This window comes from Gopherus evgoodei, chromosome 2, assembly GCF_007399415.2.
Source record: "Gopherus evgoodei ecotype Sinaloan lineage chromosome 2, rGopEvg1_v1.p, whole genome shotgun sequence".
Taxonomy (NCBI): Eukaryota; Metazoa; Chordata; order Testudines; family Testudinidae; genus Gopherus; species Gopherus evgoodei.
In genome coordinates this window covers 215,619,909-215,643,981 of record NC_044323.1, presented here as the reverse complement: position 1 = coordinate 215,643,981, position 24,073 = coordinate 215,619,909, and the positions used below count along the sequence as shown (strand labels likewise).

General features: G+C 42.8%; 1 protein-coding gene across 2 annotated transcripts in view; it reads right to left on the bottom strand.

The window, feature by feature from the left end:
- Window positions 1-19,197, bottom strand: part of TAF4B (TATA-box binding protein associated factor 4b) — a 125,364-nt gene extending 106,167 nt beyond the window's left edge. For both annotated transcript variants that reach the window (XM_030552954.1, XM_030552956.1), the window contains exon 1: window positions 18,503-19,197. In XM_030552954.1, coding sequence (XP_030408814.1) covers window positions 18,503-18,926 — 424 coding nt within the window. In that variant the 5' untranslated portion in view covers window positions 18,927-19,197. The remainder of the gene's footprint in view (window positions 1-18,502) is intronic.
- Between the last annotated feature and the right edge of the window lie 4,876 nt (window positions 19,198-24,073).

Sequence of the window (24,073 nt, the reverse complement as noted above, 5' to 3'; positions counted from 1 at the left end):
GACTTAAACTCAAACACAATGTCTGGAAGAGTTCACTCTTATCACTGAGGCTATGGTTTCACTGACATTTTACAGCACTGCAACTTTCTCGCTCAGGGGTGTGAAAAAAACACACCCCTGAGCACTGCAAGACAGCACTGTAAAGCGCCAGTGTAAATAGTGCCGCAGCGCTGGGAGTGCAGCTCCCAGTGCTGCAAGCTAATCCCCATGAGGAGGTGGAGTACGTGCAGTGCTGGGAGAGCTCTCTCCCAGCGCTGGTGCTGCCACCACACTCACACTTCAAAGCGCTGCCACGGCAGCACTCCCACGGCAGCACTTTGAAGTTTCAAGTGTAGCCACATCCTAAGTTACCTAAATTCACTACTGGGCTGCCTTGTTCAACTTGGCTTAAGTGACAGCAATTCCCACCAAAAAAGTGCACAACCAAGGGAAGTTCTTAAAGTGCAATCCATAACCAGATCTTTCTTTAAAATGCAAAGTTTGCAAAAGTCATTATATATTGGATCATGACGTGATACTGGGGAACTTTTAATCATCTGTGAGGAAGATTAAAATATTAAATGCCTTTCTATACAGTAAAAGCTAAGGTCTCGTCTACATGGGGCACTCAGGAAAGTAAAGATGAATTAACTAAAGGTTAAACTAAATGCTTTAGTTGAGTACCTTGAGAGCATTTACACGGGGATTTTTTTCAGAAGTAAATTGGCCTTAGCTCACTATCAATTAATCCAAGAATCTGCACAGGGGTTTAAACGCACTTAAATTCACACTTTTAGGCCATGTCTACACTAGCAAGCTTACAGCAGCACAGCTGTACCGAAACAGCTGCACCTCTAAGATCGCTCATGTAGTCGCTCTATGCCGATGAGAGAGCGCTCTCCCATCAACATAATAAAACCACCTAAATGAGCAGCAGAGGCTAGGATGGCAGAAGAACATCTCCTGCCAACACAGCACTGTGCACACGCGCACTTATGCCAGCAAAACTTATGGTGCTCAGAGGTGTGTTTTTTAACCCACCTTCCTGAGCACCATAAGTTTTGCTGACATGTGGGATAGTGTAGACATGGCTTTAGTTTTAACTTTCCTGAAGTTTGTCTATATCACAAATGCTATAGCAAACATAGATGTGCTGCTTTAGTGCCCTAGTGTAGAAGCTTTCGAATCAATGGAAGGGTTTTTTCCCATTGATGTGATTAGTTCACCTCACTATGAAGCAGTTGCTAAGTCAATAGAACAGTTATTCTGTGAGCCTGTCTCTACACATAGGCTTGGGTCAACCTAACCGCAGTACTCAGGTATGACATTTTTCACAGGCCCGAGTGACATTAGCTATGTCAATCTAATTTTTAAGTACAGAACAGGCCTGAGTGTCACTGTGTAGCCTTAGTTATCACATTTACACTTGTGTTGTCAAAGAAAATAGTCACTCTTTGAATATTACTTTGAATACTATTTAAACAAAATGATTTCTTTAAAAACACTTTTCCTTGCCACAAGAGCTTAAGACCCAATACTTAGAAAATGAAAAAGCAGTCTGCTACAAAATAAATCATTCAGAGTTCCTCCAGTGAAGTGTGAATTTGACCCAACTGTCCTAATAAAACAGGAATTACTACAGCTGAACTTTCAAAGCAAGAGCATTTAAATTTATTCCAGTACGAGAACTTCATTTTTGCTAGTTAAAAGTCTGTTGCCAACTCTTAATATTCACTTTTCAAGACCTGATTGAAATATGGAAGAAGGTAAAGATTTTTAAAAAGATGTTCAGATCTCAGACCAATAAGTGAACATGTCTAGACATAACAGCAAATACACTTATTTTAAAGCATTAAAAAGTCACTCCCTTCCTCCTTCACTTACATAACCTTACCAAGATTTGGACTTTGCGCGTCTCTTGTGATATGCGCCCACAATAGAGCGTGGAACACTTCTGAGTAAAATAGAACTGATTTCCATTGACTAGTGAAGACGACTTATGAGAAAACAGCTAAATGTTTACCTTGATTGAAAGAGTGAGTTGGGAAGGAGAAATGTGGGATGGAATTTTCAGAGACGCCTAAGAAAGTTAGGGGTTCATATACGAATGAAAATTAGTAGGGTTTGGTCCCTTAACTCCTTTGAAAATCCCAGCTATGATTATTTTCTCAGAGTCCTCAGGCTGTAAACACTCAAATGAGTAAGGAATCACTTAAGGCATTACAACCAGGGTATTAATATGGTTGAATGTTAACAAAAACAAAGATAGGACAATTTACTCGATACATAGCCTACAAATACTGAGGCCTCTTCTGCTATGAAAAAAAGTCAAAAGTAAGAGAAAGCCCTGATCACTTATACTGTTTAAAACTGTACTGGATAAAGCAGGACATGCTAAGATATCTTAAAGGGAAAAGAAATTAACTCAAAAGCTGCAAATTACATCTGAAAGAGACCTAACCTTTATATGATTTGAATAAAAGTTTTGAAGCTGTGGGGCTGTATGGTTTCCTACACAACACAGGTTAAGGTTTATATTTTGTCTTTAAGGACACTGCTGGCTCAGTAAAATACATTTATCAGGGCTTGAACAGATTACTATGGATGCTGATACCGAAGATGGGAAAGGCTAGCACGGTAGGCCCCAAACCAACATATTAGTGAGAAGCTTAATAGGGGATGCTGCAATTCAGACTGCACTATCTCTGTATGCTGGTCAGATACCAGAATGGTGTCAAACACAGAAAAAGTAAATAAATATAAAACTTCCAAGGAAGAGCCCATTCTTCTACTCCCACTATGACCTAACTTTGGGGAAGGGAGTTCTCAATTACTCCCCTCCCAGAGAGCCTTTTAGGAGTCCTCCCCACTTGTGAATAGCTCCTGTGTTTGCATCTGCTAGTGCTTAGTTTCTCTGCTGCTTAGGAAAACTAAAACAGTTTCCCTACAACCCAGCTGTGAAATGGACCTATCTTGTTCATTTCACTAGCAGCAGTGGCCAGATTATGAGGAGAGACTGGGCTGTAACCAGCATTAGGCCTGGTCTACACTGAGGATCAGCCCCAATTACAGCCATTAGTTTAGCTGCCCTAACGTAGCTGCCTAGCATAGGCTAGCAAAACTGCTATAGACAGTGAGGTGCATCCATGCAGCTTACCAGTTTCAAGTAGGGGTAAAATGCACTGATGAACACTGTTGCTTGTATTAGCTTTGACTGTCTACACTAGGGTTCTGCACCCAAGCTGGCCACTGAATGACTAACTATGCAGCATAGGCAGACACAAGATGAGGGGATGGATAAGGGAGGCCCTCAAGGTAGGGTGCAGCAAGTCAACCAAGCTAATTTTATACTTTAGAACACCTAGCAGTAATGGATCTACATTAAGGATTAATGACTTCTCCAGCGCAGATCCTCTTTTTAGGCACATACTAAGTGCTAAAGTTGCTAATGTTTGGACAGCAAGATAGGTTTCATGTACTGTCTTATCACACTAGTGTCTCTCCTGGCCTTGGACTCTGGACTTTCAGATTTAAAAAACAGTAAAAATAGGAGTGCTATGTTCACAGTGCAATGTAAGCCCAGGGTTTGAATTGAGGCTCAAGCCTAATCACCCTTCCATCTACACACACAAATTGTGCTAATCCTGGGCTTGGACCCAGGATCTCAGGACCCCACAGTTTGGAGGGTCCAAGCCTGAGACAAGCCATGACCCACGGCTCAAGCCCTATTGTTTTGCAGTGTAGTCACAGCCTCACTGAATTTGTGCTCTGGAATCTGCCAATCCCATAGAATGACTCTTTGTTCTCTGGACAGACAAGTTTGGTGGGCGGTCAAACTTTCTCACATTGCACCATGAACAAAGGACTGGAGTAGCCACCTTTTGGGAGAGCACTAGGAACTCTGGGATATGGGTGGTTACATTCAGGTCCGCATAATGTAGCCCCAGGTTAGGACCCAAAATTCAACAATTCCTAGCCTGGAGTTACAAATGAGTATAAATGCTCAAGCCCTCTAGATTAACAATGCTCTGCTAATCTGAGTTCTACTAACCCTGGATTTACATTGCATGGTAGACATCCCTGAATTGCACATGGCCAAGAGGTTGAATTTCTTGTTTGGAATAATCCTTCTCTGACCTTCAAACTGGATAACTAGTGAGACTGTCATCCAATGTACTCTACTTGGCTCTTCATCCAAAGTCCAGAGAGAATTAAATTGATGCTAAATATTTAGCTAATTGGAAAGATAATTATATCGGATGCCCCACAGTCTGAACTGACTAACCTTTACTTTTGGGGTTCGGTTAGTGATATGGTTTTGCACAAGTGCCATCTTCCATTTGTTCTAGGAGGTGCTCAGCCCCAGGCCCCTGCCCTATTCCATCCCACCCCGATCCCACCCCCTCCCCCAAGCATGCCCTGCCCCACTCCTCCCCCTCCCTCTCAGCACCTTCTGCATGCTGCAAAACAGCTGATTGCAGCAGGTGGGAGGCACTAGGAGGGAGGTGGAGGAGTTGATTATTGGAGCCACTGACAGGCAGGAGGTGCTCTGGGGGGAGCTCAGCACCCACTAATTCCCCCCCCCACCATCTGTGCTCCAGCCCTGGAGCACCCACAGAGTCTGTGCCTTTGTGATTTTGACATCTGACACCTAAATGATGTGGATCCTGACTATCTTATCAAGATATGACAACTAAGACTAAATGTTAACATTGCTCCCCATCTCAGCTTCATTAACCTCCCTGGTGATGGGCAATTTCATTCTCTTCTCCAAGTCTTCAAATTTTCACATCCAAACATGGTGTAATAGTGATGACTTCAGGCAAAACCTTGGCCTGAATTAATGCTTGCTCAAGTGGTTAATCTCTATTTACTTATAAAGTCCTTTCTAAGGGCTTGTCTACATGGTGACTGTTGGGCCTAAAAAAAATACACCCTCTATTGAAAGCTCAAATGTAAAAAAGTGAGCAAAATGTTACAATAATTCTTCTCTGCTTGGAATTTAATCATGAAAAACAGGTTGAGTACATTTGCAGTAAAGGAATATTACGAACAAGTGTAAGAGAACTAGACAAAGAAGCTGGATTAGTTCAAACAAAAAAGGACCTGCTGATCTGAGTCAGTTACTGTTGAAATTGTGCTTGGTTAAAACAGAAGATGTGGCATCAGATGCTTAATAGTCCAAAATTGGTGTGATCGATATTAGGTCTAATTTGTGGACAAAACACTGAGGGGGGGGATGAACTATGCTGCCCATTTCCTCCCTCCCTTTTATGATTTCTTAGAGAGACTTTGGGAAAATTGTCTCCTCTCTTATTTCCTCTCCTACTACCCCCCGTCCTACCTTGCATCCCAGCTTGTCTCATCTCATCTTCCCTGACCCCAAGCTAGGAGGAGGAGACCAGACTGAGACAGTCTTCAGGAGGAAGGCCAGCCAGCTGGTCTTGCTCATGTTTAAGAAACTGTCACCTCTGAGAGCTGAATAGCATAGTGACACCTTGTCCTCAGCCCCTCAGTGAAGATACCTAATTGCTAGCATTGTAGAGGAACACAAGATCCTGTTTTGCCTGCCTTCCATGTTGTTACTTTCTTCCCCACTATTTTACTTCCAATCCTCTTGGCTTTTTCTCCAACCTTAAAATCAGTTGCACTGCATCAGCATAGTGATATGAGATGACCACAACCCTGCCTTCTCTAATAAGAAAAGACCCAATCAGATGTCCCTGACTGGAAAAGTGACCTAGGTTTCAAGCAACAGGTGCCGCAGTCAGTCTGCCAGCCAAAGCATCCATTTGTGACCAGCCTGCTATCCAGCATTCCAAAGACATCAACAAAAGCCATATTTTCTCCACCTTGTCTATTTGAAACAGGAGAAATGAATACCCCTTATGCATCAGGACTGAAAGTACAATTAACCCTTTCCTTTTCATCGAGAGGTTGATGTGAAAATAAGACACTAACGTTTTGCTCGCAAAAAGAGAGTCTTCAAAGGTTTCAATTTAGGTTTGTTCTGCATAATCACTCAACCACAGTTTCAGTAAAAAGGCTTGTTTTAATTTCGTATTCTTGTGTTTAGTCAATCAACTTTCAACTTTAGAATGAATGGATTTTAGTGCTTGCCAAATAACTGAGTAAAACCAAGGGCTCTGTTTAAAAAAAACTCCAAATCTATATCACTGTTCAATGTTCAGAGTTTATAAACACCTCTAATTTGTATTAATTAGCTCAAATTAAGCCACCAGTCAATGCTCTATATATGGGCTTGTCTATATGGGGAAAGTGACCGGAAAAAGCTATTTCACCATAGTTCCCTATTTGGCATTCAGTGCAAATAAGAACACTTCATTATGGAACAATTTTCTCATGAAGAAAAGCCCTTAGGCTTTGTCTAGACTAGGATTTAAAAGCATAATGTTAGATTAAACTGAGTGAGGTGACTCAGTTAGCATCTTCAAAAATCCTGGTCAAGACAAAGCAGTTGTGTAGTAGCACATGGGCTTCCTTGGGGCTTGTCTACATTGGCAATTTACAACGCTGCAACTTTCTCGCTCAGGGGTGTGAAAACACATCTCCTCCCCCCACCCCCCCACCCGGCCCGAGCACAGCAAGTTTCAGCACCAGTGTAGACAGTGCACCAGCGATGAGAGCTACACCCCTCCTGGAGGAGGATTTTGTTGTTTTGTTTTTGTTTTTGTTTTTTAAAAAGCGCTGGGAGAGCTGTGCCGCAACCACACAAGGCATGTTAAAGCGCTGCCATGGCAGTGCTTTAGTATTGCCAGTGTAGACTACCCTTAGGCTTTCACTTGACAAAGCTCTTAGCATATGGTAAAGTAAAATTGCTTTATCTTGCCCAGGGTCTCTGAAGATGCTAACTAGAGCTACGTAACTATCTAACACTTTATAGTGTGCTGGGGAGAATCGAGTTCCTCTCCTGACATTCAAAAACCGAGACACTTTTTTGTTCTAGCCATTGTAACATGAAAGCTATACAAATAGAAAAGATCTGTCCTGGGGCTAGGGGGAGCATTACAGTATCTATACTGCAGTGTAGCTATATATAGTGCTGTATGTTGTGTGAATGTGCCACACCGCTGACTTGCTATTCAAAGCAATTAAATTAAAGCGGGCATAAACTAGACCGAGCAATACACAGCAGAAAGAAGAACAGGGTGTGGTGTGTGAATTACATGCTTCATGGAGCAGCAATGTCTTTGAATGTGAAGACGTGGCAACTTTACTTACCAGGAGACAGCTCAGCCAATAGTAATCTAACAGCAGTTCAAGGAGCCTGACTCCCTCAGCAGCAACTAAAGTCCCAGGAGTACTTGGGCTCAGGTGAATAAATCTCACACAATTGACGGAGGATAAATGGTCCAGACAGTATTACTTGAGACTTCAATTACTCAGCTTTCAAGCCAGCAAATCTATCAAGGTTCTACAAGAGCAAAGAGTCGGGATGCAGAAGTGCTGACAAAAAGCTGTCTGAGCTGTTCAAAGGCTTGGCTGCAGAGGAGCAACCAAAATAGGTTCGGTGGCAGTCTTCAAATAGTCTGCCCACAGAGAAGTGAAAAGTTAGGCCCAAACACCCTTCACCTTTCTGCAGTATAGAATAGGCAAATCTGAAACCAAGCAGAGTCATTTTCTTCAAGAGGAATTTTCATATTATATTGTGGCTTAGTCAATTTCAAGTGTCAGTGGAAACACAATGCCATCAGTTAAGGTTTGACTGGTAACACCAATTACACTGATTCTTGCTGGATTTTAAATGATTAAGAGACTAAATGTTAGGCTCTGAGCTGCCATATTTCTTCGTCTCTAACCTGAAACACTTACTTTATCAGTTATGAACAAAGACTGAGTACCTCAGTAAGTTAGTGTTGCTTAAAAACTGAACAATTACCCTCTTTTCTGATAAGAAATGTAAGACTTCTGTGAAATTTGGGTATAAACATGCCCCTAAATAGTAACAATGAAAATCCATATGCAATCTAGGCAAACTATCACCACTTCATAAGCAAAGTGAAAATTTAATACCCAGATGAAAAACTGATACCACCACAGTTATTTAGGGGCCTAATTCTGCTAGCTGTACTCACATTGAATAGTACATCATAGTCTTGGGCACCTCTAAATATGATTGTTTCCATATGTGCTTTTGCCCCACTTGTTTCTTTGAAACTTGCTAGAAGTCTGGCCTCTTATGTAGCACAGACTATAGAACTTTCCCAATTTTTTTCTGAAAATGAGCTAGGAATTAAACATCCAAACTTGATGTAAGAATCACCCATAATAGAAAATCCACCATGATTCTTGACAAGTTGTTCCAATAATTAATTGGCCTCACTGGTAAAATTTTACACTGTATTACCAGTTTACCCATATTTGACTTTCAGCCACTGATCACATTATACCTTTCTCTGCTAGACTGAAGAGCTCACTATCAAATATTAGTTACTTACAAATTGTAATCAAACTGGGAACAATGTCACCCCTTAAACTCAAAGAGTTCAATTTTTTAATCTTAGAGAAGATTTATCGCCATAAGGCACGTTTTTCTAATCTTTTAATCATTCATGACTCTTCTCTGAACTCTCTCCAATTTATCAATACTCTTCTTGAATTGTGGACATCAGTATTGGACACAGTATTCCAGCTGCACCAGTGCTAACCTACTATTACTACTCAAGATTCCCTTGTTTATGCCTTCAAGGATTACAACAGCCCTTTTGGACAGTGTCTCAGTGTCAGCTCATGTTCAGCTGATTCTCCGCCATAACCCCCAATTTTTTTTCCCCCGAGTCATTGACTCCCAAGATAGAGAAACACCCCCCCACATCCTGCAAGTATGACCTACATTCTTTGTTCTTAGATGTATACATGTGCATTAACTATATTAAAACATATGTATTGTTTGCTTGCAACTAGCTGCTCAAGGGATCCAGACTGCACTATATCAGTGACCTCTTCATTTTTTTTTATTTTTTATTTTTTTTTACCACTCCACCAATATTTGGGTCATCTCCAAGCATTCAATGATTTTATATTTTCTTCCAGGTTCATTGGTAAAAATCAGTTAAACAGTGTAGGGTGCAGAACCAGTCCCTGTGGGATCCCACAGGAAAACCTGTTCAATAACAATTCCCTGTCCCATCAGTTTTCAGTCCACTTAAATGTGTGCCATGTTAATTTTAGATCGTTTGTTTTTAAATCAAAATGTCATGCAGTACCAAGTCAAACACCTTACAGAAGTCCAGGTATATTACATCAACACTATTACCTTAATCAACCAAACTTGCAATCAAAAAAGATATCAAGAAGTCTGACAGGATCTATTTTTCCATAAACCCATATTGATTGGCATTAATTATATTACCCCCTTAATTCTTGAACAACGAGTCCTGTATCAGCTGCTCCATTATTTTTCCCTGGATCTGTGTCAGACTGACAGACCTATGACAGCTTGGATGGTTCCATTTACCCTCTTTAAATACTAGAAAGCTGATTTTGTGCTTCCAGTCTCCTGGAACTTCCTCAACCTACAAAGACTTACTGAAAATCAACATTAGTAGTCCAGCAAGCTCCTCAGATAGCTCTTTTAAAACTCTTGGATGCAGGTTATCCAGATCTACTGTTTTAACTTTAGCAGTTGCTGTTTAACATCCAGAAGCAGCCAGTGATCCAACAGGACAGCAAAACTGAAAACCGGTGTAAAGAAGTCAGCAAACATAAGCTGAATGAGCCAATGCAACCTTTGCTGCTTCCTCTGATTGTTCCCTCTATTCAAAAAGTTAGTGCATGGAGTTGAAATTTTCTCTTCTTATATTAGATCTGAAATTTGCCTATTGATCAGACGTAAAGAGGGCTTTTCAGATGACCTTTTCACATCTTCAAAGGATACACCAGAGACTATTTCCTTGAGATCCTCATGGGAAAGATCACGTCATAATCAAGTCCATAAGAAATTATCAGGCCTAAGTTCTTTGCATTTCTGGAGCTACCTTGGAATAGTCAGGCCAAGTGACATGCAGTTGACTTTAAACATTGGCATCCTTTGTTGTTGATTATGACTATTCTACTGGAAAATAACAGCTTTAAAAATCAAAATGGCTTCAGCAAAATGAAGAGGTAAAACACAAAGTAAAAAAAGCATTTGAACAGGATGATCATGTCACTGATCATTTTTTCATCCAACTCAGAAGTTCTGCCAGAGTCACAGTAAGAACCTAAATATGTCTATTAACTTACTATTCTATGCATTTTAGCATGCTATGAGTTTCTATCAAGGGGTGTATCGCATATTCAGATGCTCAGTGTTCTTTTGTCACTTAAAGAATTATTAAATTAAAGTGATATTGCAGCACTTTCAACAATTCAACCGGGGAGTTATCCATTGATGGGGTTTTATCTATGTTGGCATTCAAGGGCTTTGTGAGGAACATCTTATTCATTCTATTCTCACTATAATGAGAAAAATGAACACTCTCCCAATTAAGTCATTTCCTTCTAGTCTCACACACGCAAATAACCTGAGATGAATCTGCTAAGCAGAAAAAAAGTAGAATAGCTACAGTATGACACACTGTTGTTCTACCCAGCAGCAATACTGTTCCTTCACCTGAATTCATGTGCACAGACCTGAGTGATTAGCAACATATAAAATAGGAGCCTTGGGAGCAGAGCTTATTTCAAAGTCAAGAGATTTAAAAAGAGATGGATAGAGCAGGCTGCTCAGTGACCTCCTCCTCCATAATATAAAACAGCAATTAAAAATGGAGAACTTCCTTTCACCTCAAAGTACTTTTAAAAAAAGCCCAGCATGCTAGTACTGTACAGAAGACAAATCTGAGGACAATCCCATGTCCTAGAAGAGTTTACAATCAAGAGATGATGAACAGGACAGATTGGGAGATCCAGAAGTGTGTGCTGGCATGTGTGTTGATTTCATGTTCCTGACTATCTCCCCACATGATGAATACCTAGAACTAAAGCCAAACTTTAGGAGAGGCAAGCCAGAACAGAACAAGTTCTGCTGCCACCCAATAGCTCTTTGGGGATGATCATATCAATTCCTTCCATCTCAAAAGGTGCTTATGTGCTGTACACATCACACACTTCTGGCCACAGGACTGCCACTTCCCCTCCCCAGCCCTTCTGCTGATTTAGAGCAGAAATATACAAGGGCAATTAGAGGGGCACAGCAGGAGGTTATTTGAATCAAGGAGTCTTTGAAGGAACATTTTGACAACGATACCCAGTAACGTGCCTGTATGTGATGAATTTGGCCAGGCAATGTTTACTTGCGGCCATGAATTACTCCTGTAGTGCTTGCTTCTTGAGCGTTAATTGCAAGGAGCAAATATTCCTACCTATAGCCACCGTTTTTCAATGGTAGCACTGAGCGATGTAGGTACGTCACAAATAAAGACTCGTTATTTCAAAGACTCAAGTTTAATAACTGGATAAAATACAAACTTTTGGACAAACAGGAAACATAAGAGTGAGGAACAGTCTTGCAGTTACGGCTCCCAACTGGGTGTAATTCCAGCTTTCATTGGAAAACCAGTCCCCAGGCATGGAGCGCACAGGGTACAGTGAGGAACCAGGACCATGCAACAATTGTGGTGGGGGAGTTTGGGGAGGGCATGGACCGGTGTTCTGTTGTGGCTGGAAAGAGAGTCAGGCATGGGTTCGCTCTGATTGCAGGCTAATGAGAGACTTCAACATCTCTGGCTGGTCCTCCAGGATCTTTATCATCCACTTCTGCCCATGTCCTTTTGCAGCTATCCAGCCTCAGTCTTTCATTTACTGTCTCCCTCCACGCTCATTTCACTATGTGCTACATCTATTCACTGCAGCACTTCAAGAAACATATCCTTTTTACTCCTCCTGGGTCACTGCCTTATCTGATGGAGGTGCATTGCTGGTGTGGAGGAGTGTTCAAGGACACATTGCAGAAGGCAAAGAAACAATCAAAAGAGACGGTATTGTGAGTGCCTTCACAGCCGTGACTCTCAAAAGTTACACACATCTCTTTCTCATGCTCCTGTGGCAAGCACACAGGTCACTGAGTCCCATTTATGGTGAGTTCACAGCTGGGGTGGGAAAAGGGGAAAAGGCAAGAAGGGACAAAGGCTGGTTTGCAAAGGGGGCTATTATAAGTGGCTATAGAGCCTATTCTGAATACTGGTACCCTCTTTTCCACAGGCCAGGAATCAAACCAGATCTCACTCCACAGGGTAACCGAGGATGCAAGGGAGCATTTCCTGCATGCATGTGGCTTCAGACCAGCTCTGTATGCTGATCGCCTGTGTGCTGCTTTGGTCCCTGCAGAGATAATTGCTGGGGAGTACAGCAAAGTTTCCTACAGTGGCGGAGAGAAACAAGGCAGCTCTCCCAAGGAACCTTCGGCAGAGGATGGCAGAATTCCTAGAGGACAGTTTCCTAGATATCACTATGGAGGATTCCAGAGACATCCCCATGTACATTAACATACTTTTTGCTGTGGCCCCACTGCGTAGACAGGCAGCTTTATTAATTTCTGTCCCTTATCCCTCCTCTACCATATAAGGAAGTAAATGAGAGCGCAATCTCCTCTCACCTTGCAGTATCAAAGCAAAACAAGCACTTACCGAAGCTTCCGTCTCCAGCAACCTGCAAACCAGAGTTGGAGTGCTGGGACCGACTAGACCCCTCCTGATTCACCATGCATCTGGACAACTTTGCCTTGTGCTCCACATTGTCCTCCAGTTCCACCTCCTCGTCCACCAGTTTCCCATCGGGGTTGAGTCAACTGGCCGCTGCTTCCAGTCCCCTCAGAAAGTATCCACAGGTCTCTTGATGGAGGTGGGGTCACCACCAAGGACAGCATGTCACTCCTTATAGAAGTGGCATGTCTTCAATGCTGCTCCAGAGCAACAGCTGGCCTCCCTTACCTTCTGGTACATCTGCCTCAGCTCCCTGATTTTATCATGACACTGCTGCATGTGCCTTTCATGCAATCAGCCCCATAGTATTGAAATTACTACAGCTGGTGCAAAGCTCCGATTACACAGCCTCTTCTCTCCATCTACTCAGCAGATCAGACAGCTCCGGTGTGTACCACATGGAAGCAAGTCTGCTGTGTGAAGGTCAGCTGGGAAGATGCTGTGTGAACTGTGTACCAGGAGCAACCAGGAATTGGAATTTCAAAAATTCCCAGGCTTCTAAACAGGGGAAGGCACATACCTGTGCATCTTCAGGGCAGCAGAGTTCTAACTGCTGACCAGAGCAGTCATGATGGGCACTGTGGGAGACCTCCTGGAGGCCACTTAGGGTGACATAAGTAAGTGAGGAGCCAGAGTGATGCTGCATCGCTCTATGTTGCAAAAAAGCTCTATACTGCTCATCAAGGTGGTTTTATTATGTCGGCATAGCTGGGGAGTTACATTGGGAAGGGCATTTCAGTGTGTACACCTTCACTGTTTTGTCGATGAAAGCTGACTTGAACAGTTTTCTGAAGTTTACAATCAGCTTGAACAGACCTTAGGTGGCAGTGAACTTGCCAGAAGCAAGTAAAACAGTTCTTTGTAGAGGACCCAGAGGGAAAGAGAAAGTGACTAAATTCCCATAATCTTAGTCACTTGCTTTCTGCAGCAAGTAGAAAAGCATGTTATGCACTGTAGAGCCCTGCCTACACTAGGGCTGGTTTTCAAAGCTTACCTATCCACTGTTGCTAAAACACCTGTTCAGGTCCATTGGTGTTAGCAATTTTGGCAACCCTAGCGTAAACTGGCTGCTGCTACTGTTTTAAGCATCATCTAACTCTGCTCACAGGACACATACCTGATATAAAACAGTAACTGGCAGCCCTCGCACACTACAACATTGCTACCACCAGTAGAGCTAGACCAGATTTAGCAACAATTGTAAGAGTTTGAAAAGTATCCCTGCTGTAAGCATATTGAAGTAACAAAGGTGAATCCATCAGTATCTAGGCAAGTTTCACACTTCACTGCACCGCCCTTCCATGAGGGAAACAGATCTGCTTGGCTGCTGGCGACCCTTCAAAAATGGCCTTTAAAACATTCCCCAGAGGAAGGATGAGACGAAATAGACAACTGAAAAATGGACAGCAACAGAAAGGGCAAAAAAGAATATAAGGAGATTCAAGAACAAGGATGGGGAGAAAAGGAAGATAGAGTACTGAAATTAGGATTGCTGCTGTTCTTTTTGGTCCACTAGACCCGGCAGAGCCAGGCAAGCTCCTACCCTGGTCCCTCAGGACTCCCATAGCCCAGCACAACTCTCTCCTCTCCTCTCTCTCACAAAGCAGCAGGGAGCCAGCAGGGGAGCTAATGAGCAGCTGCAACCAGGAAAGGGCACCTGCTGCTAAAGAGTGCACCCAGTTCACACTGCAAGTGCTTTAAAACAAACAGTGTAAGCGGTGCTCCCTACCTCTCCCCATAGCAACAGGGCCAATTCAAACACTTCAAGAATCACAAGGAACATGCTTTTAATTCATAATTAAATGCATATTTTCTCAATAGTTGCTCTCAAGGGCCACAGATTGAACATTATTTTGAAGACTAATTGTATTCTCTTACCTACCATTTTTCATTTGCCTGTTAGATTTTATAGCTAATTATTTTCAAATATAAGCTTAAGTCAACCATGTGTTTGAGGCATTCACATTAACACTTACATAGTTGTAATGCTACAATTCAGCATCAGAACTTCCTGTCTGAATTACCTTTTTTCCCCCGCTAATTATTAAGAATGAAATCCATAAGACAGAAGACGTAAATAGAATAAAGCCTTCTCAAGTGTAAGAGTCTCTTTTTAAAGGATCAAAATAATCATTCAAAGTGCATCGCCCAGTGATGTCTATACATTTGAATTTTAACTAACTTTGTACACTGGTAGCACAGAAGGAAACTCCATGTGTTTAAGAGAAAGGTTGCAACATTTTTAAATATTAAAACCTCTAAACTCCAGTCTGAAACCTAGCTCAGCTTCACCCTTTCCTATCCCAGGCTCAAACAGAAGATGCAACAGTGACATCTGCGTAATTCCACAGATACCATATTCAACACTATTTCCTCACTTAAGTAGAAAAGACGAATGATAGGGGAAAAAAAACTTGTATAAAACTACATCTTCAATACAGATTATACACAAGTTATGAAAAAACACATGGAAAGTGAATAGATTTAAAGTCATGAAAGTTCCCAACCTATGATAATCACTAGTGAGCATGCACTTCAGTTTTTTTTCTTAAACCCACCTTCATGTCAAAAGTCAGTATGTAGTAAAAGGACCTTATTAGAGGCCAAAATGTAGATTTTATAAATGAATTCACAAAACCTAATGCTCACATTTCTGCAATGTTCCATTTCAATGGAAAGCTGGACAGAATGTAAACATGCCCTTGATGTGCTCACAACCCAGACACGATATCACTGAGCTGGAGAACCAGAAAGTGAAACTGACTAATGAAAACAGCTTAGTTTCTTTAAACTTGATACAGTTCCATAACAGGAATTCAGTGAAGTATTCTTTAATACAAAAGAATACATAAAGTGCATTTCAGGATATTGAATTTGTTTTGAAAATTGTGGATAATATGTAATAGGAATATAGGAATTACCATATTGGATCAGATCAGTGGCCCATCTAGTCCAGTATCCTATCTGACTGTTAGTAACAAATGCTTTTAATATAGGAATTTTCTGGCGGTAGACAATTATGGAAATACAAATATTTTCATTACAATTGGGGTCTGAACTTTCAGGGCATAAGTTAACCTCCAACAGAAGTATGATTCTTTCCCTTATAATGTTAAGAACTTCATCTAATCTAGATCAGTGTTCATCAGTTCTTGAATTCTACTAAACCCTTGCGGTCTCAATATATAGTGGTAGTGAATTCCAGTGAACAGACTTTTTTTAAAAAAAGCTGTCCGTGAATCAGACTCAAGGTAACGTGGGGATGGAAGGGACCATAAGTGGTCATCTAATCCAGCCTTGTGATGAGGCAGGTAGAACAGCAAGTTTAACACTGATAAGAGGAATAACCCATTGTTTGCAATATTATGAGGAAGGGTGAGTGGAGCACCTGATTAATCTTCTATATATCATATTGCCACTTCACCTGCCCCCTAAACTGCATGTTCCAATCCTTTCCATCTCTTTTCATGAAGACTTTCTATACCTCCAATCATTTTTGGTGTACGTCTCTGAATCCAGACTATTTCTGCTATCTGCTTTTTGGGAGAGGGTGGCTAGAACCAAACAACATTTCAGGAATAAATTATATCATTTGAAGATATCACCACCTGGCTGTTCACCACATTTTTGCACACCGAACTGTAGATTAAAAGCCGATCGACCTAGGTCCTCTTCTCCCTCCACCACCAGTATTATCTAAGTACCTCACAAATGTTAATGGATATATCTGCACAATACTCTATGAGGTAAAGAACTAACCTTATTGTACAAGAAACTTTAGGCAGGGCAATTAAGTAAATTCACTAAGATCACAATAGCCCACCATAATAGCACTGAATTTCAGCTCAGTTACCACTCAGAGACCTTGGAGTCATTGCAGATAGTTCTTTGAAAACATCTGTTCAATGCACAGCAGCAGTCAAAAATGCTAACAATGTTAGGAACCATTAGGAAAGTGATAGATAAAGCAGAAAATAGCACAAAGCCACTATATAAATCCATGGTACCCCCACACCTTGAACATTGGTCACACTATTTCAAAAAAGATTAATAAGACTGACTTTTTAGTTTTGAAAAGAGATGACTAAAAATGGATATATGATAGAGGTCTATAAAATCATTAATGGTGTGGAGAAAGTGAATAAAAAGGCATTCTTTACCCCTATACAGCACAAGTTTCAGGCCTCATCCAGACTAGGGGAGGAAAATCGATCTTAGATACGCAACTTCATAACGTAGCTGAAGTCGAATATCTAAGATCGAATTACTCACCTGTCCAGACGGCGCGGGATCGATGTCCGTGGCTCTCCGTGTCGATTCCGGAACTCCGTTCGGGTTGATGGAGTTCTGGAATCGATGTAAGCGCGCTCGGGGATCGATATATCGTGTCTAGACTAGACGCGATATATTAATACCCGAGCAATCGATTTTAACCCGCCGATACGGCGGGGTAGTCTGGGCGTGGGCTCAGACATGTCACACAATGAAATGAATGGGCAGCAGTTAAAAAAAAGTAAAAAGGAAAGTACTTCTTCACACAACACAGAGTCAACCTGTATAACTCACTGCCAGGGGAAGTTATGACAGACAAAACTGTAAAGGAGTTCAAAAAAGAATTAGATAAGTTCATGGAAGATAGGTCCATCAATGGCTATTAGCCAGGATGGTCAGGGATCCCATGCAACCCCATGCTCTGGGTGCCCTTAGCCTCTGATTGCCAGAAGCTGGGAGGAGACAACAGGGCATGGATCAGTCAATGATTGCCTATTCTGTTCATTCTCTCTGAAGCACCTACGCTGATACAAAATGTATATTCGTGGATGTGGATAGCTGTGGATATCCATGGAGTTGTAGGGCTCTAGCAATAAGACAGACCAGTAGGGCCATGGCCAGGCCAGGAACTGCAGCAACCAGTCTGGAAAAACTCCTCCAGCATGGCTGTACCACCCCCAGCCCTACGCACTGGGATGGGCACTAGGCTTACCAGCATTTGTCCCTTATCATGCTATTGTGTGCAAATGGCTCACATGCTCCCGGGCAGGAGTCCCTTCCACGCAGCGGTGTGCGTCTCCTGTCTGGAAGCACACAAGCCACATTGCACACACTAGCGCAATGGTTCTCAACCTATTTACCATTGTGGGCCGCGTTCAATACCACCTGTACAGCCCTGAGGATGCCATATGAGCCGCAGCTCTGTGCTGTTTGGGCTACAAGCAGCCCACGGGCAGCAGGTTGAGAACCACTAGCATGATCAGCGATAGCTGCCGGTGAACCTGGTGCCCACCCCAGTGGGTAGGGATAGGGGAAGTAGAGCCACACCAGAGGAGCTACCCAGGCTGGGCGCTGGCTCCTGCAAGTGGTGGCCTGACATGCTGCTGATGCTTCTGCTGCTCATTCCTGGCCCGGTCACCGACCAGGGCCCTGCTGGTCTTGCTCATTGTTGCTAGATCCCTGCAACTCCAGGGATATCCGCTTTATGTCTGCAGATATAAATTTTGTATCCACACTGGGCTCTAACTGGCAGAAAACAGGATACTGGGCTAGAGGGACTATTGGTCTGACCCAGTATGGCCATTCTTAAGTGAATATATGAGAACATAAAAACAGATATAAAAGTTCCTGATTTTTCCTCCTACTTGAGAGCTTTATAAAAGAATCTAGAACAGTACTTCAGGCTCGGAGTGGCGCACTTTGCATTATGACTGTAGTCAGCTTGCTAAACAAGTTTCACAGGGCACTGAACTCTCCTAGCACAGCAGCAGTCCCTTAGCAGTGCAATGCCTTTCAGCGTGTGTAGAAGAGAAAAGCAGGCGACTCACCTGGTGGGATCTGGAAGTTTGCAGGCAGTTGTATTGTAGTGGTCTGGGGGGCTTTGGGAGCCACGGTTTGTGGAGCAGCCAGCCTAGGCCCACTAGAGTTCTTGGGTGGCTGCTGGGCAGCGGTGACAGTGGCCACTTTAGCCACCAGAGTCCCCACGGGGGCAGTCACCACTCGTGACTGCTGGGTAACGGCAGGCACCAGGCTGATGGGAACCTTAGTCACTGCGTGGCTCAAGGCAATTGTTTGGGCCCCCGCGGGAGCGCCAGCGGCGGAGACAGAAGCAGGGGGCACCGTGCTCTGAGAGCAGAGGAGCGCAGGTGCCGGCTGAGCCCCATCGGCCCCGCTCGCTGCAGGAGCCGCCACTGCCTGCTCAGGGTGCCCGGCGGGCATCACCCTCACCGGGGCTGCCGCAGAAGTGCTCATGGAGGAGGAGAACGGGACCAAGGCGGGGAGGGCTGGAGTTTCCCGGGGCGTCCGCGTTATCCCACAGCATAGCAGCCGGGAAGGGGGAGCTGGTGTGTCAGCGGCGCGGCGGGATCCGGGGCTCAAACACTGCCTCGGCGCGCCGGTAGCTCCGGGAGGCTCCCGCTGCCACACTGGCGAAAACACATGGTCATCCGTCCCCTGCCGGCTGCGCACACGTGGGGCGGGCTGGGCCTCCCCCCAGCGGCGGCAGCCGGGTACAGGGAGCCGGCTCACGCTACTGCGCCGGCGCCCTGGGCTCCTGATGTCCGGCACTTAGACTTGCCCCCGCGCGGCAGGCCCCAGCCATGTTTATAGAGACACGCGGAGCCCCCCGCGCACGCGCTCCAGGCGCGCGGGGCCGCAGCCGGGCTTTCCCCGGGCACTCTGCGTTCGGATTGGTGGCGCCGAGCGAACCTATGGGGCGGAGCTTTGTGGCGTCATAGGGGCCGCGTTCCGAACAGCTGGGAGGCTGAGGAGGCAGGTGTGGGAGCTCTTATGTGGGGAAGCCAGGGCTGGATGGGCTGTGGAGCGGGAGCCGCAGGGCTCAGGCCGAACATTTCAGGTTCGCTCAGCATTTTTACTTACAAACCCGCTAAAGCCAAAGAAGCGTGTCAGGCCGTTTTAAACATTGCAATTTGTAGAGCGGGATTTAAAAATCCTCCTAGAGCACCTTCAACCAATATCGTGTTCTGGCACGGATTCCATGGGTGTCTTTGGGCAAGTCACATAGGCTGAAAAAAAACCTGCAGGGCAATAACAGCCTCTCTGCGCCCGCTAAAATAAATAGGAATTGAGGGAGTTTGTACATTACAGGCAGGGGCTCTTAAAGAGTGGGTTCTGTTCTGAAAAACAACCATATTAATAGCAGGAAAGAGTCCTGTGGCACCTTATAGACTAACAGAGGTATTGGAGCATGAGGTATTCACCCATGAAAGCTCATGTGCCAATACCTCTGTTAGTCTATAAGTTGCCACAGGACTCTTTGCTGCTTTTACAGATCCAGGCTAACACAGCTACCCCTCTGATACTTGAAACCATATTAATACACCTTTACCCCAATATAACAGTCTCCTCAGGAGCCAAAAAAGTCTTACCATGTTATAAGTGAAACTGGGTTATAGCGAACTTGCTTTGATCTGCTGGAGCATGCAGCCCCCACCTCCCAGAGCGCTGCTTTACCATGTTATATCCAAATTCATGTTACATCCCGTCCTGTTATATTGGGGTAGATGTGTAGTTGCCTTTTTACTCACCCCATCTACTGCCTGTTTAGACTCACATGTCACACCTGCTGATTGAAGTGATTAAAATGAGGTTCTACAGTTGTTACCACTACAGAACCGACAAAGATAAAAGGGAATGAACTAGATTATATTTCCTCTAAAGGTACCCTCAGTCATTATGCCTGTGCAAATGCTGTAAAAACAATTGAATCATTGAGAGGACAATTTAAAAACAATAGTTGCAGAGGTGTAACCACAGGTGCTGGAACTGTGAGTGCCAACCATATACAGGGTTTACAGTTTGGTTCAATGGTTCGCAGCATTCCCACTATACAAATTGTTCCAGAACACCTAGGTGTAACTAAGGTCTTGATGCCACAACAATTGCCTGGCTTGACCTCATTATAGGACTAATATTCACGACTAAAATTTGGCCTATTTTTGGTGAATGAAAAGGAAAGAATCCAGCTTGACTTTCAGATCCCAGGTTAAATTTACAGGGAAAAAAATGAAAATATTTTCCCATGTAAAATAAGCATATTTTATTATGGAAGTCAATAGGAGATAAGAGTTAATTTTTCAGAGTGGAATGCCTCTTTTGTTTCTGCCTCAGTTTCCATTGCCTGTTTAATAGGGATAACAATACTTTACTGCTGTGAGTAGTTCCATCACTGTGGTAAATTGAAGCTGATAAATGAAATTGTTACAGGATTAGGGCCATAGTCCCAATCCTGTGAATCATAGAATGCCAGGGTTAGAAGGGATCTCAGGAGGTCATCTAGTCCAACCTGCTGCTCAAAGCAGGACCAGTCTCCAGACAGATTTTTGCCCCAGATCCCTAAATGGCCCCCTCAAGAATTGAATTTACAACCCTGGGTTTAGCAAGCCAAAGCTCAAACCACTGAGCTATCCCTCCCCCTAATGTTTATGCATATACATATGCTCATCTTTAAGCAAATAATTAGTGCCATGGCAGTCATGCATATAAAGTTAACTGCAAAAATAAGGGATTGCAGAATCAAGGCCTACTATACAGAACAATGAAATTGATCATATGTAAAGTGCTATCAAATGCACAATGTAAACAAGTTATTAAAACTACAGCAAAATGCTGTTCATTGACCTCTGTCCTGGTGATGGTAGGTGTTTCTTTTAACTATAGCAGGTGCAATATTTTCAAACAGAAATGTGAGATTTTCATATTGGAACACTCATTTTTGTAAATATTGAGGATTTTTTTATGGAAAATGTTGTAGAAATGAAAAGTATTACTTTAATCAGTGTATGGAAACTCATGAACACAGCAAGTAGGCACTTGCCTGGAAAAGCTTTCATTAGCATCCACAGAATCTACATTTTCATTAAAACAAACACTAGTCTTGATGGATACAAAGCCATGCAAAACATGAACTGAGTGTAAAAGGATGTAGTACTATTTTCCTTACGTGGAGATGGACAGCTCCATGTTGACACTCATAGGTTTGCCAGCCTGCTGCAAGGTGAAAACTAACTACAATCTTTGCAACTTTTACCATTTCTGTTCAGAGCTTGGACAATTTCACTCTATTGCTGCTTGAAAAAGCTATGAACAACACAAGAGGTTGGCACTGGAGAGGAGTCATCTAAAAGAGAAGTTGAGTGAGGGAAAGAGTGGCAAAGACACTTCCATCGCAGGAGCCAGGAGACTGGGAAGAGATAAAGTAGTGTGAGACCTCCCACACCTCGATGGCGAAGTGATTCTGTGGTGGGATGGGAACAGAGAAGGAATTCTCTTCTCCCTTCCTGCAATGAGAGGGGTTGTGGGGCATAAATATTTATCAGTGACCTGACACCAGTTGGAGGTGGATACAAAAAGTAGACCACCAGGCAGTGTCCTTGGGCAACATCTACTTTGTCAGCAATTTAGGTGCGCAATGGAGCAGGCTTGTCTGTCCCTTGGACGTTGCCTTTGTACCTTGGGGTCAACCTACCATTCTTTGGCCAGAAGGATTAATCCTCCATTAAATGTTTGGTAAAATTTCAAAGACCCATATCTGAATGGACCAGGGTGAGAGGTATATGTGAAGTAGGTAGACATGGATGGCTGAAGCTGAGAGATGAGTAAGGGAGAGAGTTTTTGAAAGGAGGAAAAGAAAAAAAAGGAAGTAGAGAACACAATGAAGTGTAAGAAAGAGAAGTACCTGAAGACAGTGAAAGTAATGGAGGAAGTGACACTGACGACGATATGGCATGATTGGGGAGAGGGAGTTTGAGAGGCAGTGAGAGAACTCCAGAAGGGAAAAACAAAAGAGATTTAGGAAGTTACATTAAAAAAAGTTTGTGAAGAGTACACAATTGCATTATTCCATTACATTGCAAGGGGAATAGGGGACCAGTTTTTCACCTTGGCTAGTCATTTAATCCTTAGTTTATGGGTACTGAATAACTATTTCAGTTATAATAAACAAAAGTTTAATTAGCCAATCTCCATTGACCAAACTGAAAGAAATGCGAAAGTAATCCAAAATAGTAAGGAGTATGGAATCTGGATTCTTAAAATTCTTTCCGTAATAATCTCAGGGGTTATAACGCTGGTAAGGAAATGATTTTAAGTAAGATTTTTAATCTGACAGTGACCCTTTTAAAACAGAGTTACATTTTATAATTTTAATTGAACGCTGAAATTCTTTGTCAGAGTGAGAAATTTTCAATACTTGCCTTAAAACTCAACTCAAATGAGGGAGGCTTGGGAGGGCTGCTGACAATTTTATTCATTCCCATAATTGCAACAATTGGAAATGTATTTGAGGAATCAATCTCACTAGTTAAATTAAAATTATATTCTCATGGAAAAAATTAAATCATAACTAGATTTATCAGCATTCCAAATGCATTAAAGTGGCAGTATAACTTCACACCAGAGATCTTGAGCTCTTCAGGATGAATTGCCAAAAGAGACAGCAAGCAGAGCAGTAAAAGTCAGGAAGGAAAAGGAGATGCTATACAAACAGAGAAAAAAACTAGGACTATTTAGTCTGAAAAAGAGAAGAGTGAGGGAAGAGATTAAGCAATGAAGGTGTAGTTACAACTGTGAATGCAAATCCTGTATTTACTGATTCAAATGGCCAATTGGGTGCATAACTGGCTATTCATATACAACCTCAGTAATCACACTAGCATATTAGGTGTGCAGTTGTAGATGCATTTTTTGAAATTCATACCTGATGTCACAAATCCCCCCACCTCACCTGTATCTCCTCCTCCGTCCTCTTGTGCTAGCTGACATTTTATATGGGTATTTTAAATTTACACATTGTTGTGATTAATTTGAACAAAGGTGTTGTCAGGCTTAAAAAGAACAATAGTTTTGTATTAGGCCTAAAACTTCCAGAAGCTTCATAAAGCGAGCATTGTAGAATTAGTTTTAAGAAGCAAGCTTTGCAAAAGGAAACAGACTTGTGGTCAAGACGCTCTGCTACCAGTTACCACATTATGCTAACTCCTATAAAGTGAGATAAGTTGTACCCTCTCCCTGGGCCCAGCTTGTCTAACCCACATTGACCATATTTGGAATATTTAGCTATTACACAAACCACAGTTGAGACAATGGATATAAGTTATCTCCTCGTGCATAGCTTATCAAATTAAAACAATAATTGGCTACAAGAAAATAAGTAAGCATGAATTATACCGCCAACTCTAATCACATTAAAGATTTGGCCTAACGTGATTGGTTGACCTGCTTCAAAACACAATGGTCAGATAAGAATGTGTAGAGCCTTAGGGGTGTGTGTGTGTGTGTGTGTGCATGTCTTGGTCTAGGATGTGGTTCCCTTTGACCATCTGACCCACACCCCCTAAACCGAGGAAACCTGGATCACACCGACTATCTGTTCCAGGCCA